Here is a 20121-nt window from a genome sequence, read left to right as displayed (position 1 = left end):
CTCTATTCACAATAATGAGACCTTTATTTAAGGGTTATGCAATCAAAGTACCATGAAAATGAAATAAAAATGAAGCAATGGATTTTCAGGGATAATACAATGGCCGATAAATTGATGTGCATCCCTAATGATTAAAAACAAATTACCTTTTCTGTGGATTACAATTGGTTAAATCTTTAGACACTAAAACTAACCAATAAAAATCCCCAAAATTGTCGAGCAAACGAATAAGAAAAAGTTACTATAAAATATTGGGGACTAGTGTAATAAAAGGCCCAGTGTCCCTTCCCTTCCTGAATTTTACCATTGTAATTACACATATTAAATGTAGGTAATGTCGATTTGTTGCAGAGCTGCTTATAAATATAATATGCCGGTGCTTTCCCTAAAGTAGATAGTGGGCATAGATACTCCATAAAAATAAAAAGACAAAAGATTATTTTCAATTTTGGGTTCAAATCAAATAGGGATTAAGCTTTTTTGTCATAAATCCTTCATTCATAAAAACAAGTTTTTAATCCAACGGTAACTTATCGGATTGGGAGCCATACCTAAAAAGTATTCTATTACCTGCCGAGCACTTGAATGTAGAGAAGTCTTGCTGAGTCAGCTTCATAATGATAAGATTATACTTCGTACCGATCCTCTTCATGTACCTATAATTAGAATATTATGATGATATCTTTTTAAAAGCGAGGCTTTTCTATAATTAGGGTCGGTCCATCCGTACGTTCCTCCGTACGTCCGTAACGGATAGCTTTTTTCGTTAATTTAGTCATGTTAGAATTATCCTATCGATTTCATACTTTGCATGGTGATTCCTCTAGTAGTTAGGTACGATTTAAAAAGCGTAGCAACTCTATAATCATCACCAAAATGACCGTACGTCCATTTTGAACATGTTGATTTTTTTACTTTTTTAACAACACATTTTTATGTGATTTTTAGTATACTGATTCCTGGGACAATAAAGTATAATATTATAGGCGAAGCAGCTCTATAATTAAATCCTAAAAATGTAAGTATGTCCATAAACATTATTCTGTATCAAGTAGTTTTTCAACAAATTTACTTACAATTTTGCATCGACTCTTATACATTTATATTCTGATTATTCAGTTCTGACACTATACAAGTGTTAATGTCTGTTTGTCCTACCGTTTCAGCGCTTCGCTTTTATGGATGTTGTCATCCTTGTTTTATAGATTTTGTTTTGGTGATTTATTGAAGACTCTTTGACTTCGCGGGATGGTCTAAGGTCCTCAAAGATTCCTTCATTATGAGTATATTAATAAATGTAATACCCAACTACTACAAAAAATTGTAATGCACGTCCTTTGTCAATAAGTTCTAACTGTGAATAGCAATGATCTGTTAATGCGACAAGTAATTCCCCCATATTCCTAATATTTAAGTGTCAAATGTATTTATTATCTATCAAACGCCTTGGTAAGTTCAAACTTACATTAATTATATTGGTAAAATAGAGGATATTTTTTTGGAAATAGTTACAATTCGTTTATTCTTATTTACAATACATTAAAATAATTTGAATTTTAACAAAAAAGTTAAATTCTTTTTTATTATTTCTAATGTACTGTACAAATACTGCTTTTTTGAGTATAAAAAAAATATATTTATAAGAAAAAAAAGACATTAGATGATTGTACATAAAATATGCGTTGGTGTTCAAAGATCAAAATATTTCAACCTGTAGCGAATCTACTTTATGACTGTTGTAAATCTATACAATAATATAAATGCTACCTTAGACCAATTTATTGGTTGATTTAAAAAGTTTAAAATAACTTAAGTATTATCTTTTCGATGTTGTGTTGAAACATTAAAATTTTTCAATTGCTTAGCAGCTTGTACAAATATAATTGTCATTTTTTTCTGTTTAAAGAATGTAATATTATTTTTAATCGCACTTTAATAATCAGAATTACTTTTCTTCAATGGGGGTTTACAAAAGTATATACATATAAGTGTTCTTGGTTGTACTTTATAAGTTTATATACAAACAAAATATAAGATACTTTGTTTTATTTCATATTATTATTACAATTTGCTTTTTAGTTTTTATAAATCAAAAGAAAACATAAAGAGAGAACCCCTGGCATATAATTGTAAATGATGGCAAGGTTTTTGAAAACATTATTTAAGATAAGACTCTAGGGGGCTAGGTGTCGCTTCGGGTACTAGACCTCTTCTCAACGCACCTTGAAACATACTCCGCTTATGATTGCAGTATAAAGCGTCCATTCACCCATCAGACAACCAACCTATCACCTTTCCGACGACGAGCGGATGCACTACATGTTGAGCCACGGTCGCGGGTTAGAAAACATTATTTTCGCGGATTTGTATTGGCATACGGCAAATAAAGTGCAAGTATTGTAATCCCATGTGGGTCATTTATTCTAACATCATTCTACTAGAAATACTCAGGTATAAAGATAAAGAAAACTCAAAAAAAAATAATAATTATAAATTATAAATGAATGAATCTAACAAAAGATGCTAGGGTTGAACGAAATCGTCTTATATAGATAAGTAGAAAGGAGACATTTTATAGAATGCAACACAGCAAAAAATAAGTTGTACACAGAACAAGACTGATATTTATACTTTTTAGAAACAAGATATACAAAATGAGTCCCTACTATTCCTGGTGGTAGTATATTAAAAACATATATTGCATATTCTTGTATTAGTTTGATTTATTATCCTATGTATGTAAGAAACATGAAAAGCCAATATAAAATTTTTGTCTAAATTCATATGAAATATGAAATCCGAATAGCAACTTTATATGTTCTTAAATTTGGCTTTTAAAGCAAAAAGTATTGGTCTTTTTTTCTAAAATTTCTACAATGGTATTCTACAATGGTAGAGACGCTCCTTTATAATTTGAAAAGTCCTTTTTATCAAGTCCTGGGATTTAATTTAATTACAATTTGAAGGGGGGGGGGTGAATAAATATTGAATTTCAAATAGGACATTGTTGAATATTGTATCGTATAGCATGTGTATCGGACTAAATATTTATTTTCTTCTTTTATAGGCCCAAAAAACATATAGTACGCACTTATCATTAATCAAACAATAAAAGGAAAGTTTGGGAATAGTTATTTCTTTCATCGTATCATAAACCGCTTTCCGCATATATAGAATGTACAATAATAAGATTAAAACTAGTTTTTTTAGCCCCGAGTTGCCGAAGGCACGGGCTAAAAAAAACTAGTTTTAATCTTATGATTGTACATTCTATATTCGTAGAAAGCTGGATATAATACGATGATAGACATAGTTTTTTCGTATGGATGAGAACCGGTTCCTATCCACCGGATTCGAATGAATACGAGAAAATATCATAAACATGCCCTTTAAATTGTTAAACAATTTTTTATAACAAATCTACATTATCGGTTAGTATATTATGCACTAGAGGTAACGCCCCTAGCATTTAGGGGCTCAGTATTCGTAGAGGAATAAAGAGATAGAAAAATAGCTTAAAACTATCCTAAGAGTTTAATCTAAAAAATAACATAAAACTATTAAAGAAGCTATTTGAAGCTTGCCTATAAAAAATAATTCAATCGGTTTATTAGTTATTCAGATCTTATGCTTTAGGAAAAATACTTGCTATTTACGATTGAAATAACGATGACTATTTGGTTAATTAAAATTTAATTTGAAAGTATAAAACACCCTTACTTAGCTTGCCAGAAATAGCTAGTTTTAATTTGCATAAGATTTAATATTTTATTAGTATAAATATATTAATAACCTTTTTTTTTATTTTAAAACAAATTTTGTAAACAAATGAATAAATTTCATAAAATTCATAATAAAATCTCTAAAAATAAATCCTTTGAAATATTTACGTTAAATTACATAAACTGTATTTACATATGTATAATAATGATTACTATCAAGAGAAGCAAAGTTATTCTAAAGCATATACAAATTATTACAAAAAAGAATTTTGATAATTTTATCTAGACAAATCAATTCAAATCTTATATTTTTTATTCTTTAAACTGTACAACCATTTTAAATTTTTTTATTGTCTATTTAAGTTAAACAATAACTGAAGAACTGACCAACTTATAAACCTTGCATGGTAGTTACACAACTACTAAAATGTATAAAATATAATCCTATTTTTGTCTGTCTAAATCCATGTATAAATATCAGGGAGGAAGGAGACTGTAAATATTTCTAACAGTCTCATCTTATTTGTTGGCTCAAAAACTTTGGGTACTTTTATTGAATTTTAATTGGTTGCTTCCAATTATATCCGAACTTTTCAACCAATAATTTTAATCTATACATTTTTCAATCACTAATATGTGAATCAGTTTGTGAATTCAGTGTCTTATCCCTTTAGTTCCCTGATGAGTATTTGTTAAACAGGTGGACCATGAAATACATTTTTTATGCTCTGTTTTATTCCAGGACTTGGCAGCTGCAGCCTTTTTTGGACATTATATCCCCAATAATGATAGACCAAATTGTTTTATCTATAGCTTTAAAGTATTGATTGAAAAGTTTTAACATTAATTCAAGCCAATAGTTTTAAACAAACGATCAACATTGAATAAAAATACCAAAAGTTTCTAAACCAACGGAACATTGTTTAGATTTATAATATGATGATTTCACTAAGGCTTACACGCGGCTGACGCGCGGTTGCTGAGCCCTGGTTTATTCCAATAATAAATGTATTTTATATTGGGTACAGAAAAATAAATACACATTACACAGCCAATACTACAGATATTATAAATCATTTTAGAAATAAGAAATGCTAGATATTTATCTTAATAATATAAAAGAAGCAGTTTTGCCTTTTCGTTTATACTCTAATATTTTTTATATTGAAACATAAAAATATTTTTAAATTAATTTTATATATTCTACTAGACCAAAAATTATACATGAGGGGGGGGGGGTGGTAAGCTCGAAAAGAATAAAACATTTTGTGGGAGGGTTTTAGAAAATTTGGGGGGGTATTACACTCCATAAATTGTAAATCTTACCTATGATTATCAGTTTCTATCAACATTGTTCCTCTATACCACCTAAAAATAAATTTTAAATATTATTCATAAGAAAAGTATGTCAGAAAAGAATATAACAAAAGATGTTCTTCAATATGGAAAAAGTATAAATGTTCAATTTATTTTGGAAAGTTTTATTATCGAACTGTACAATGTTAAGTAAGGACACTTATCGAGAATAACATTTAAGAATTGTTTTTAACATTGTATTAAAGATAGATAATAAAGGGAAGAGGACCCTGTGCCGACTTTCAATTGGTTTTTTTAATATCAGCCAATAGTGCAACTAATATAAACAAGTCGCTACAAAAGGGCAAAGAGCTATTTGCTACAAGACGAAAAAGGTCTTCATCACTAGGGACAGGTCTTGCATGAAATCAAAATTAGTACCAAAAAAATGTAACTACTTAAAATCTAATTTTAAAACCCTAAGTTATCATTTGTTTATCTTTAATTTATTATTTTCTCTTCCTAAAGCTTGTCTCTACCCTGTATTGTGATCTTATTATACAAAGCACCAAATTAAGTCCTTTTATTTCTTAAACTTAAGTCTCAACTTTGACATCTCTGTTAAGCTTTTGTATTGACATTATATCAACATCATAAAAATTCCATGACACTTCTATTTTACTTGGGGATTTAAATCAATGCATTATATTAGTCATCCTTATCTGTAAGTAACAGGATGTATATCTATCTTCTACCAAAAGATCCGATAAGGTTCTCATATACATATAGTGAAGCTTCTCAAAGGTTTATAGCTATTTTGGAAGGGTGGTTACAACCAACCACCCAAGAAAAATCTTCCCGTTAAAAATTTATTTTTAAACTTTTCCTTTTAAAACTAAAATTAAAAAGGTGGGGGGGAGGGCGGCACTTTTTACCCTAACACCTAGATATCAGATGCCTCTAGAGGCGTAGCAGCTCGTAGTGTTAACAATTAGTTGAATGGTACAGTAATATGTCGGAAGTCCACATTTATCTAGTTCCATTTATTCGACAACTAATTATAAATAAATGTCAACCGATATTTTTTAGATTTAACTAGGAAGCTAGGTTGAAGAGTAGAATGCGTACAAGGAGGAAGGGAGCATTGAACTGCAAATTAAAATTGTACCCAATATTGTATAATAACGTTATCTTATTCATTGTCAAAAAACTTTGAAAACTTTTATGTTGATTTGATTGGTTTGTTTTAAACTAGAAGTGTTCAAACTTTTCAACCAATGTCTTTTATCTCCTAGATGTGTAATCATGTTAAAATGTTCTTATTGATTGTCTTATCTCTGGTAAAACAGCATAAATTATCCTTAACCTTAAACAGTTTGAAACCTTTGGAAAAACATCTGCATTTCAGATCTAATATGACCAGCCATAATAATGCGACTTTTTTTCTCCTATTCCTAACCTCTGCGGGTCTAATATCTGCGGAAACCTATCCTGCAGGGCTACCCATTATCCAATATAACCTAACCTAATTTGATTCAACAATGCTTTTTAAGGGAAATAGTCATCACCCAAATAAGATTGTCATAATACTTACATTTCCAATTATAATAAATATCTACTCTAGATTTCTGCAAACATTTATTTTAAAAAGGTTTAGGTAGAATAGACCCCTTACCCATTCGTTATTCATATATCATTTTTCCCCCCAAAAAAATACCTTTGAAAGAGTTAATAAGATACTAGATAAGCAGATGTTATGAAGAATTGTTCTAATTAGGAAGGAGGTTTTTGAATGGGTCAAATCAGACAATTGGGAATCCTTCTCAATCGTTTTTGGATGAAAGCAAATTAGACTTTGCAAACCAAAAAAGTTAAGGGTTAGTGCACATTTTTTTTTAGTTTTAACACACACAAGTCTTTAGTAGGAGCGAAGCTACTCTTCAATGCATGTCCGTCTGTTATGACCTTTGTAATGATTTTTTTATTAAATGTAACTTTTATAAAAAAAAATTTAATCGATTTCTTAAATTATATGTCATATATCAGATGTTGAATGTCATTTTCTGTGATTAATTGACACAATACTTACAAGATTATTAGCTTTTTAACTGTGGTAATCTACCGTAACTACCAGGGATCTAAGGGGATAAGACAATGACCGATAAGTTGATGTACATCCCCAATGATATTTTATACAAAACTACCCCTTCTGTAGATTAGAATTAGTGGTTTAAACATTTGAACAGCCAACTTCATAAACCAACCAATCAAATGTCTCATAATTTGGTAAGCTTACGAATAAGAAAACGGTATTATAAAACTTTGGGGACTAGTGTAATAAAAAAAATCTATTGTTTCCTATCTCTCTGTATAGCTGCGCATCCTGAGGACAAAATCAAACTTGTTTGCAACATGATCAATGCAGCTTAAATTTTAAGGTGGAAACTTGTAGGAAATTTATGTGTTTTTAAAAGTAAAAGTTATCTACACTCATTGGTTTCCTTTTTAGACGCAACCTTCAATTTTTAAAAGAGAGGATTTTCTATAACTAGGGTCAGTCCGTAAGTAATTTTAATTTAGGTATATTAGAGTTGTCATATTAATTGAGAAATCATAGCAAATATATAAAATAAAGTCCTTACGTCAATTTAAAAAAAATATGACTTTTTTGCTTTTAGAAAAGTTATTGTAAAATATAATTATTTATCCCATACATCTGCTGTTCGTAATAATGATTCCTAGAAAACAAGGTACAATAATACAAGCGATTCATTTACATCAAATGTAGTCCTAAAAATGTAAGTATATCTTCGAACATTATCCAGTATTTATGCAATTTAATTTTTTCAACAAATTTATAAAAAAAAAAATTTGTTTAGACTGATCAATTTATATGATCAATATATGTTGTCATAATTGTTCATTACAAAAATTACTTCATAAGAAATTAATAAGCCTCTCATAAAAGATGATCTTTTTTACCAAAGAAACGTGACATATATTGTAATGTAACCTTTTTTATATTTAGGGCACGACCGTAAGTCTGTATCGGATAGCTTTAAATCTATAATTCAAATGTGTTATAATTGTCTCAATAGTTTCAAACTTTCAAACTAGGGTAGAATTTAGTAAGAATCTCTACATTAAAATATATAACAAGACAAGTTTGCCAATAAGACAAAGCCAATTAAAATATTAAAAGCGCTTTACTAAATGTTTATCAGCTTTTTTTGAATGTAGTTATTCTTGTTAAAGCGGATTCTTAAAAAAATTAATTAATTAATGTGAAACGATAACGGTAAATTCTAGTTCTTACTAGACTGTAAGGGAGGAAGGGAACTATGGCTGTTTATTCCAATACACATTACACAACCCAACCCGAAGGCTTGTTAGATTAGTAAAACCCCAAGGAAACGGTTTACACAGGATGTTCTGGGACCTTATGGGATATTTTCCTAACCTAACAAGCATTCGGGTGGGGTGTGAATATTAGTCTTCAAAGTTTCATTATAGCATTATCTTATTCGTTGGCTCAACAACTTTGGGGACTTTAAGTTAATTTTGATTGTCCAAATGTCAACAGAAGTAGAAATTTTGTGTGTCATCATTAATTTATCGGCCATTGTCTTATCCCTTTAGATCCCTGCTAAACAAATGTGTTAATCCAAAAATACTACCTACACAATCATAAATAGTACATCTAATTCTATTGTACTATTAAAGTACAAGAAAATTATAAAAAATCAGGGAGAAGACAATGGCCGATAAATTGTTGTACATACATCCCCAATTGATACACAAACAACCAAACAAAATTCATCAAAATTCCTCAAAGATGTTGAACCAACGAATAAGTAAATTTTATTATAAAACTTTGGAAATAGTGTAATAAATTTTCAATAGTAGAATCTTTACAACCCACCAAAAATGTTTATTGGCGCTTCGCACCATGGTATACATTAAACACATACTTTTTTTTTAATAAACCTGACAAATTTCAATATAATATACAATAATGTTGGCTTATAGCACCTTCCCACAACCCTCCCATATAAATGCCTAACATTTAATTAAGGATATAGGAAGGTTAGTACTTTTTTTTCTTTATACCTGAACCCTGCGTTAGGCAAAGAACCCTAAATTACCATATTAACACTTTTTATGTCCTTTTTTTCCCAAAATGTTTTGTTTTTCCAAAAATGTACTAGGGTACTTCTAATAAATAAATTTCTCCTTCCGAACGCCTCTGTAAATTTTAAATACACATATGTCTATCTACTAAACCATTTAAGTTTCCCTTCTATAGAAAATAAAAGATAAATCTAAATTGTTTTTTTTTCAATTTAGAAATGAGAGTCAAATATTGATAAATTTACAATTTTTCTGCACATGCCAAAAAAGTTGTTTTCAACTTTTCATCCTTTTGACTATTTTTTAAAACTTTCTGCAATTTATCATATTAACTATTGTTAGTTTCCGTACTCAATATCAGGGATATGAATGGATAAGACAATGGCCGACAAATTGATGGATAATCCAATGATTATACAACAAATTACCCAATCTTTAGGTTAAAATTAGTGGTTGAAACGTTTAGATACTTAATGAACCCACCAATCAAAATTTGATAAAAGTCCCAACAATTGTTGAGACAACCAATAAGAAAACGTTTTTGTAAACCTTAGGGACTAGTGTAATAAACAGCCCAATGTCACCTCCCTCTCTGACTCAATATTCTGGTGTTCTTTCATTTTAGCACATGATTATATTATCAAATTATCAGAACAGCTAATTTGGCCTAATCCTAGGAGTTTTAATTATTAATATTTAATTATCAAAGACATGAATGACAAAGTGAGGCTTAAGTAGCTAGCCTTTGCAATTTGATAAGATTAAGCTAAATTTTTCAAAAGTAATTATTTGGCTGTTTATTGGGCTAGTTCAAAAAGTCTTAAAATAAAGTTCTTTTTCGTTTGCTTAACAACCCTGGGACAATAATTAAAATTTGATTGGTTGGTTCATTTAATTGAGCGTTCAAACGTTTCAACCACTAAATATGTTCTATAGAAGTGGTAATTTTGTGATTCCTCATTTGTTACGATAAATTTATTTTGGTTTAATTCATTTTTGCAAAAATGAATGTACACCCAATATTCTAAACTTACAAAAACTTATTTCATAAATAAAAGTTTCGTCCAAAGACTGTTTATTTTGTGAATAGGTGACAAATAAATATTTGGAATTTTATTTTTTATTTTTTTAAGTAGGTTGTTTGTGTGTCTATCTATCTACAGGACCGTTTAAGTTTAACTGAAAGAAAAAAACGAAATATTTTACCCTTCCCATCCTTGGAGGGATGTACAATAGTCCCCAAAGTTTCAAAATAACGTTTTCTTATTTGTTGGCTCAATAACTTTGGGGACTTTGATTAAATTTACATTGGTTGGTTCACTAAGTTGAGTGTCCTAAAGTCTAATAATAAAGGCAATCTAAAGAAGAAATAATTTTGTAAATAAACATTCACGGTTGGTTTTTTATTAAATGAATAAGTTAGGGTACAATGTTTGGCACTTTCGATATAAGTAAATGATAATAAAAAACCCACAAAATGCGATAATAACTTCAGAAAAATCGAAGAAAATAGTTTTCATACTTAATTAACGTTTTTAAATTTTTCTTCAAAAAGTTTAGATAAGATGCCTTTAAAAGTCGTCTATGATTTTGTCAGGGATAAAAATGTAACTTTAAAATAAGAATTACAACATATTTTTTCAATTAGTACAAAGTAAAATTTTGAACATTTTATTGATCAGTATATTTTTTAAAATGTGAAGTAGAAACCTGAATATTTTATCATGAAAATTGTGTTATGATTTGATTGTCTGCTAGATTACAAGAAAAAAATTACTGACAGTACTTGTTGGTTCTTTAAAAAAAATTAGGTAGATTACTTTCAGAACCCCTCTTTTTGCAACGTTATTTCAATAGAACAGAGCCGTAGTCTTAGTGTACTCAATATCTAGACAGCCAACCATTGTTTTAGAATTGTTCAATTTTTTTAACTTCTGATAAAAACAGAATTAATGGTATTTTTGTAAATATTATACCTCCAAGAAATGGCTATACTTCCCAATCATATGTTGTGTGATATTTAAGAGGAATTATTTTGATATAATGTCATTAAAATATTCGTTGAAAAAAGTGCTATTCTAGCTTATACTTTACATTTTAATGTGTATGATAGTTCAAATAAAAGATAATGAAGATTTATATTATATTTAATTGTTATAATTATAAAGAAAAACCTGGAAACAGTAAAAAACTGACTTTATTTTATTGACGTAGGGAAAATTTTGTCAAATATTTGAATAAAAAAACAATATAAAACAAAATAAATTATTTTTAATATAGTCACAAAAAGGCTTAATGAGTTTAGGAAATATTTCATTCACTAATCATGTCATTTAAACTCTATTACACAGAATACAGTGTAAAAAGATGTTCTCGTTTTAATTTTAAGTAATTTCAAATGCATTTTAATACCTTTTAATGATTTATTTTTTGAAACATCTTTTTATAAAATGTTATTGATTTTTGAAGTTATATGTTAAAATATTTTAAAATTTTGTTAACATTTTGTTTTAAATGTAGAAAATTGGTAATTCTAAACATTCAAAAAATGATTTTATTAAATTTTCTTCACTTAAATTGCATGTTTGATGAAATTTTCAACTGATAATTCAAAAAAAATCGTTTAAGTTTTATTATATTTTACTTTGAAATGTTAAAAAAATATAATTATTGTCAAAAATGTGGAAGTTATACTTTCCTCAAAAAAAGACCTAAAACATGCAAATTAACACGTGTAATGAGATTTTTTTCTTTCAGGTTTAATTTTAAGTAATTATTGATATTTTTTGTAAAAAGGATTTTATATAAAAAGTTTTAAAACTCGATTTATGTAGTAGTTCTAAAAAAGGTTGCGAATTTATGCAATTTTCTTGCAAAAAAAATTTTCTAGGATTTTAAAAATAGCAAAGGGTGTTATTAGACGTACTTACAGATACAATTGCTAAGTCTTTTTGGCCAAACACTAAAATAAAGTTTTTACATCTGAGGGTCCAACCATGATTGAAGATGTACATCAACTTATTGGCCATTGTCTTATCACTTTAGATCCCTGCTTTCAATCAGTGTTACAATACATTTTTCATTTGGATTTTGATTATAATTGTTATATAAGCTCATTTCATTTTTATAAAATTCAAATAAAAATTTTAAATTGACAAGATTTCAATATTTATTTCTGATATTGAATATTTCTTCCTTTTCACACCTTTAACAATACATGTAAATTTTGTTTGCAATATGTAAAGAAAATTTAAATTTTGGTCCATATTATTATACAAACTTTTAATATCAAATTAATTCATATTTAACACATAGAGTTTGCAAAATCTTTAGGAAATTAGTTTGAAAATTAACAGATTTTTTCCCTTCTAATACAAAAAATGGTTAAATATTTCGGTAAGCCAACCTTAAAACTTGTTTTTAACATCTTATAAAGGTTCTTACAATAGTAACCTACTATCTATTTATTGCTTTATCATCTAATTGTTTGAAGTATTTTGAAGAAAAATATTTCAAAAATAAGATACAATATTCTTTTTATAATAATCCAATGGCCTATTCTATGAAAAATCAATGCCCGCCGATTTCTGAAATTTAAAAATTAATTTTAAAAAAAGTGTTTATTCTTTTTCTAACCCTGTGGTACTATCTAGTATCTGATTACATCTAACCTAATATGACTTAAAGTAAACCCTCAAATCTTTATTATAAGATAACTTCATAATAAACGGGGAGGTTTTTTTGTGTATAACAAGGCACTTTGAGGGAAATCAACAAAAATCTACCTAATTTTTGGAGGTGGTTCAGCCTCTACCACGCAGGACAGAACAGCTTGTAGCCCGAGGCCACCGTGAACCACTGAACTGGACACTCGTACTATTGGCTTGTCTGAAATATTGAAAATAAAAATTTATATAAAATTTAAACAATTACAAGAATTGTCTTGACATCAAATTGTTTTTATTTCTAATAAAATAAAGGCTAAATCTCGACAGGTAACAAAATCTTAAAGGTGAGGGATTACCAAATATTGATACTTAATCCTAAAACTTATATTTTTCTAAATTTTTCTTGTTGCTGTAGGAAATGATTTTCAGGGGTAGAGGATAGCTGGTAAGGGCAGTGCCATAAGTTAAAAAGATAAAATAATATTTCTTTTTTGAAAAAAGTTTTTGAAAATGTTTATAACATAGGACATATTCATTTTTTCCCAAGAACATAATTATCTTTGAGGTAAAATGTATCTGCATAATGTATTGCAGTAATAATTATTATTAAAGAAATAAATACAATGTTTTACATAAATTGTTCTTACAAATTAAACACTTGTTTTGATTAACCTTTAATTTTGAAGAAAACTGCCAAATATGAGAAAATTATTTAGATCAAGAAATACATAAAAATAATTATTACATGACCTAAATGATAGAAAAAATGTCCCAATTCCATGGGGTATGTTAAATGAAGGAAAAAAATGTTGAGCCCTCCCATGGGAGTTCTGGGGTCCGACTTCAGACTTTTTCATCTTTACCAGGTATCTTAAGGGATAAGACAATGGACGATAACTTTATATACAATGGTGAATTGCAAAGTTACCCCTTAAATGGAGATAAAAAATATTAGATTACAAGTTCGGACATAACGTATTTTGGAACAAACCAATAAAAATTCAATTAAATTCAAAGAGACAACGAATAAGATAACATTATAAAACTTTAGGTAAAAGAATTATTTACAGTACAATGTCCCCTTACCTCCCTGATTTTCTAAAAACATTATTATTGGTTTCTTATGTGGGACAAATTTGAAAGCAAACCCCATGAGAATGGGTTTCAAATAATAGACCTTCCTTCTCCAAGTTATAAATGATCAAATTTTAAAGCCATATAATGGGAAAACATGTTTACACAACTCTGATTACCCAAACCATGATGTGCTGAAAATGGATTGCCTATTTATTAAATAATTTCCGAATGTGTATAGCAGATAACCCAATTATTGCAAACGCTATTTTCAGCTACTCCGGTCAATTGGAAAAGCGATATAATGTATAAACGATTTATACATTATACATTCAAAATTTTAATTTTTCAAATTTAGATTTTTTTTGAAAGTTTGAAGCTTTTTTAGCTAGTAGTAAATATTGAAATAAGACGCGGATGTTTCGGAAACTAAAATTCAGTACATCCGAACCATTACAGTCCCCTCTTTCCATGACAAAAATACTCCTTGATTTGTTCACAAAATTTAAATAAAGAAGGTGTATCAACTTTTTTTTTATAGCTAGCCGGTTCTTTTAGTAAGTAGTAGATGTAAAATTTTTCATAGAATTCAGATATGCAATCGGTTTTTTTTGTAGACCTCTTATTTTTTAAGTAATTTAAGTTTTTTTTAAAAATAATAAAGTCGGTTTTAAGGTACTAAAACGCAACAAAATAAAAGAAGAAAATGGCCAGTAAGAACAAAAATAGTAAGATCTTTGCTTTGACACCTTACTTTTAAAATTCTGTTGAGTAATTATTGAAAAAATCTATTTTTTAACCTCGGTTTAATAAAAACTTTAGACCTAAATATTTTCTCAAACAGACATAAAAAACATGGGTTCATATATACCTTTAGAATCAGAAAAATATTACGAATCCATTGTAAGCAAAATTGAAAAAAAGTAAAAAAATTAAAAATTAAACAAATGGCCAATTGTATTTTTTGTTCAGGCAACACTATCGTCTTCCCTTTTTTACCCCCTCTTTACCCCCTCTTTACCCCCTTCCCATTTTTAAACTCAATTCAAGAATTAAGACGTTGCCTGTACAATATAATATGATATTTTCATGTAATTCCTTTTATTGTAGTTTATATACTATATTGTAAACTTTTTTTTTCAATTTTGCTTACAATGAATTCGTAATATTTTTCTGATTCTAAAGGTATATATGAACCCATATTTTTTTATCTGTGAAATAATAAAATTAAGTTCAAAGTTTTTATTCTCGTGGGTTTAAAAAAATCGATTTTTTCAATAATTACCTGACAGAATTGAAAAAGTAAGGTGTCAAATTAAAGATCTTACCATTTTTGTTCATAATGGCCATTTTCTTTCTTTTTTTTTTGTTGCATTTTAGTACCTTAAAATCGACTTAATTTAAAAAAAAAAAACTTAAATTACTTAAAAAATAAGAGGTCTACAAAAAAACCGATTGCATATCTGAATTCTATGAAAAATTTTACATCTACTACTTACTAAAAGAACCGGCTAGCTATAAAAAAAAAAGTTGATACACCTTCTTTGTAATTTTTTTTACTTATACGTTACAAATAATAGAAAAATTGCAAATTAAGTTATTTTACTAGATATGGAAAATAGTATAAATATTACTGAACTGAAAGTTAACATGAATGTTTTCCATTTGCGTAATTAATTAATAAGTACAAATTAATGCATTTTTTTTAACTTAATGCTTTTATTCATTATTCATTAATTAGAAACTATTTTTTTTTAGTAGCGTCAGGAAGGGAGGGAACTATGGATTAAAGTTTCATGACAACGTAATATTATTCATTAGCTCAAAAACTTTGATTTGCGAATAGTTGTTTTAAACTAATTGATTTTTAAGCTTTAAAATAATAATTTAGATCTACAGCAGGGTTAATTTTGTCATCATTATTGGGGAAGAATATTTTGTTATTGTTCGTCTATTTTCTTAGCCCTTAAAGTAGCGAAGTTATGACAGTTTCTGCACTAACTTTGAACGTTGCTCAAATGGATAAACCAATAGCTGATAAACTGATGCACACCCCCCAATGATGATAACCAAAATTACCCATGTGTAGATTAAAATTAGTAGTTGAAACGTTTGAACACTCAACTTAATGAACCAACCAATCAAAATTGACTAAAGTACTCAAAGTTGTTAAACGAATAAGAAAACCGTATTATACGACTTTGGGGACTTTTATAATAAACAACCCATTGTCCTCTCACTTATCTGAAGTACTATTTAAATTTGTATTTTCTCACAAAAATTAGTGTATATTTATTTCTTTAGAAATAGTTGGTAGAAAAAAAGTTTAGAAAATGTCAGAAAGTGAAAAGCTTTATCGTCTCCTGGGAGTTAAATCCCCCGACAAAAATTGAAACCCTCTGTGTAACTACACTTTATAAAACCTAAATTCTCTTAGACCCTTTGCCATTTATATTTTATTATTTTTTTTATAAAATTTCTTTCTGATCAGGGATAAGGGATGGGAAACGTAGGAAAATATTATTTCAGGCCTATTTCAAGCCTAGGCCTATTTCTAGCCTAATAAACCAGTTTTGGGATAGCGCAGTGGTTCGTATAAAATGCTAATGAAAAAGCTGTGTGTGTGTGTGTAGATAAAGTATAGAATAAAATTCAGGTAGCTAGTTTAAAGTAAAAAACATAACTTTTTATAAACCTATATATTAATGGCTTTTGTTAAAATGAAGTTTTTTCTCTCCCAAAATTTTTTTATCTTTTACTTTGGTAATTTGAACTGTCAGAAAGCTATCGTTGGGTTTCCCTCAGACAGATTTTAGTTTGTATTATTTGCATTTTTATTAATGAGTAAAAATTTTATTTGAAAATTTCATTGCTAATTAAAATTCAAAATAAATAAATAAATATGCACTTGGGTAATATTCTATCAAGTTCTTTGGATTCTATAATGTAATGATATATCTGTACTGTGTTGTATTGTACAAAAATTAGGGTTAAGGTGGTGTATCAGTTCCGTACTAAATTTTTAAAATTCAAAATACAACATCTAATTTATAAACTACCAAATGAAAATTCGTAGCTACCTTCTTTCCAAAAAATAATCCCGTTATTTTTGTTTTTTTCTATATGGCCCTTTTTTAATGTTTAACTCTAAGCAGATTTAATAATTAAACTAATGTGATCTAACACCATTTGTATTTATTTTTTCGTAGCAGACAAAATCATTATTTTTTCTAGAATTGTCTGCTTGTAAAATTTCCGCCATCTGTGATTTGGGCTTGTTTTGTATCAACCAATCACCAATTGGCGCCGCCAATTGGTGATTGGTTGATACAAAACAAGCCCAAATCACAGAACACTATTGGTTTAGAGCGGTAGCCAATATGAGCCGTCCGCCAGTAAGGTCATTAAATTAGGCAAATGGTAAAAGTTGCATGATCCCTTTCAAAACCAGGCCGAGACCTAATTTATGGCCAGGTTTCCTATCCCTTATCCCTGTTTCTGATATGCAATTTAAATCATAAATATAACCAATCTTTTTTATTTATAAGATTACAGACCAAATAATCTTGTATTGATTTTGAAGGACGTGATTTTAGCATGGGAAATCGGGGTTAGACAGTAATTAAGATAATTCCCCCCCCCCAAAAAAAAAAAAAAAATATATATACATAAATGTATATTTTAGGGCTATGACTCCCTCTGAAAATGCTTTTTTTGTAGGGGTTATAGGGGGTAGGGAAGAAGAATCTTTTTTATGTTAAAATAAGTTTAAAAGTATGTTTAACATTGTAAAATATATTTCAAGTTGCGTGGAGAATCTTGACTTAATTAAACTAAAACAAAGTAATTTAGAAATATCTTATATAGTACAAGAAAAAATCTAAGGTATAAAAGTACATTCAACATGGTACTTTTTAATTTCAAATAGAGTGGTTTGATCTCGAATTAATTAACGTAACTGGAAATATCTTGCTCTATGTTAACGATTTTAGCATTGAGTGGTTTAATCTTGAAACAGGGATGACAACATCCATAAGTAGCGAAGCTCAAAAATTATGAATGGATATCGGGAAAAAACTACTATAGAGCAGTGTCATACAATAATCATTAAACATGATAAAATAGAGAAATCATGAAGCCTTTAAATTCGCGCAACCTTTAAATCACGAAAACTTATAAATCTAGAAATCGATCTAGCACCGCAATTATTAGACAAATCTTAATGAAACTTGATGTAAATATGTGGAATATAAGCATATTCAATCCCTGATAACTTCAGCCGTCAATCCTGTATAGGAATAGAGAAAATCACGAAAAACTAATAATCTAGGAATCGATCTATTACCCAAATTAATAGACAAATCTTAATAAAACTTGGTAAAAATATTTTTAATGTAAAATAAATTAATCTCTGAAAGTTTCATCCTTCTTTCTTGAATAGGAATTGAGAAAATCATGAAAACTTGAAAATCTAGGAATTGATCTAGCACCCCAAGTAACAGACAGATAGACAAAACAATGTATAGACTAGATGGGCATGAGTCATAGGAATCTCCAATTAAAATTTTAGCTGTCTCTCTTGTATAGAAGCTAAAAATCACGTTTCCCTCATAGCGTTACGATTTGACGGACAAAGTGAATTATAGAGTAGCTTCGCTACTAAAAATTAAACAAAAAATAAACATGAACAAGAAATATTCTGAAATATCTTGTAATACGTTTTAATCTTTAATTAAAGCTTATCTAAAAGGTGCCTAAACTCAATTTCTGTTATAAAATAGATATAAAACCTATATTTAGAATTTATTTCAAATTGGGTGGTTTGTACTATGTTTTACTTTTTTATTACAGATAATTCTTAAGTGTGTACAATTTCTCGATTTCCGACAATTTTATTTCCTATTTTAATACACTTAAAAAGACTAAACAATTTACTAATTTGTTTTTTTTTCTAACCTTTCAAGATCTTAATATATTCTTTAGAATTTTGAAAAGCGAAGCTTTTCTTAAATATAGATATAGAATACATGAATATTGTTCTATATTCTCGAACTTTGATAAAATGTTTCTCCCATCTGGTTAATAACTCACATCCCACCTGCTTATGACTTTACCCTCCCAGCCTCTTCTGATCATGAACGAACTGATCTGAGGACTATATTAGCAACCTAAGTTGATGACAAAGTTTCCTCTCACATTATTCACGAATTGTATTTCTATTTAGATATTAGTCTCTGTGTTAGGGACAGTTAGGTCTATCGCATTTACAAATATTACAGTTAGGGAGTTGAATCCATTTTTATAGAAGCAGAACTATAATCTATGATTATGGTTTGGACCCTCTAAAACTGTAATCTACCCTTCCACTTTCCCCTCTCTTGGTGAAGATATCTTCAACGCTGATACGATTTTTGAAATATAAGATTCCACTTTCAATAGGGGCGAAACTGAAATCATACATACATGTTTACATATCAGCGTATTCATAAACATTGATTTCCTTATTTATATCGACATAATAGTAATGTATCATTCTACTTTCAATAGAGCCCAAACTGGAATAATACATTCAAGATAACATATCATATCTTTGAATCGACATAGTAGAAATGGTACATATTAGTCATTTTTTTTATATTTTTATTAGTTTGAAGTTTTTAAGAAAAACCTAAAAATAAAGGTTGCTAACACTTAACAATCAGGCCCATTTCCGGACCTTAATCGTTCAACGCGTTAATTAAAATGTTAAATGGATGTAATTTCCTTTTTTTGAAGCTAGAACAATTTTTTTAAGAAAATGTTTATCTTAAAGTAAATTTTATATTAGAAATCTCAAAACATAAATTTTCTTATTTGTTGGCTTAACAACTTTGGGGACTTTTACTGAATTTTGATTGGTTGGTTAACCACTACTATCTATAATACAAAGTAGAACCATGTCTGTCTGTCTGTCTGTCTATCTGTCCATCCGTCTGTTGCTTAAGATCTCGGTAACAACTGAACCAAACGGATACTACTCTTCAGGGTATATACCTATTGGTCCTGTTGTGGTTTTAAGCTATTTTCTTGGGGGGTTGGACAATCCCCCCTCCCAAAAAAAAATGAAAAATCCTCCCCCCCCCAAAAAAAAAATTCTGGTGATGCCCATAAATTATGGTCGCAGCACCAGATTTTTTTATATCTAGAGGCTAGGGGCGAAGCTGCTAGTACTTAAAAACCTAACCATTCAA

The 20121-nt window shown here is 28.7% G+C and overlaps 1 protein-coding gene across 1 annotated transcript in view; it reads right to left on the bottom strand.

The window, feature by feature from the left end:
* The window catches only part of LOC145324211 (limbic system-associated membrane protein-like), a 123666-nt gene that overhangs the window by 24876 nt on the left and 78669 nt on the right, over nt 1–20121 (bottom strand). The window contains exons 10-12 of the mRNA XM_080166834.1: nt 12935–13037; nt 5049–5090; nt 571–656 (exon numbers count right to left, since the gene is read on the bottom strand). Of these exons, the coding sequence (XP_080022960.1) occupies nt 571–656; nt 5049–5090; nt 12935–13037 (231 nt within the window). The remainder of the gene's footprint in view (nt 1–570; nt 657–5048; nt 5091–12934; nt 13038–20121) is intronic.

This window comes from Acartia tonsa, chromosome 7 (assembly GCF_053477335.1).
Source record: "Acartia tonsa isolate MP-2025a chromosome 7, ASM5347733v1, whole genome shotgun sequence".
Lineage (NCBI taxonomy): Eukaryota > Metazoa > Arthropoda > Copepoda > Calanoida > Acartiidae > Acartia > Acartia tonsa.
Note: the sequence above shows the minus strand (reverse complement) of the source record. Positions and strands in the feature narration are given on the sequence as shown.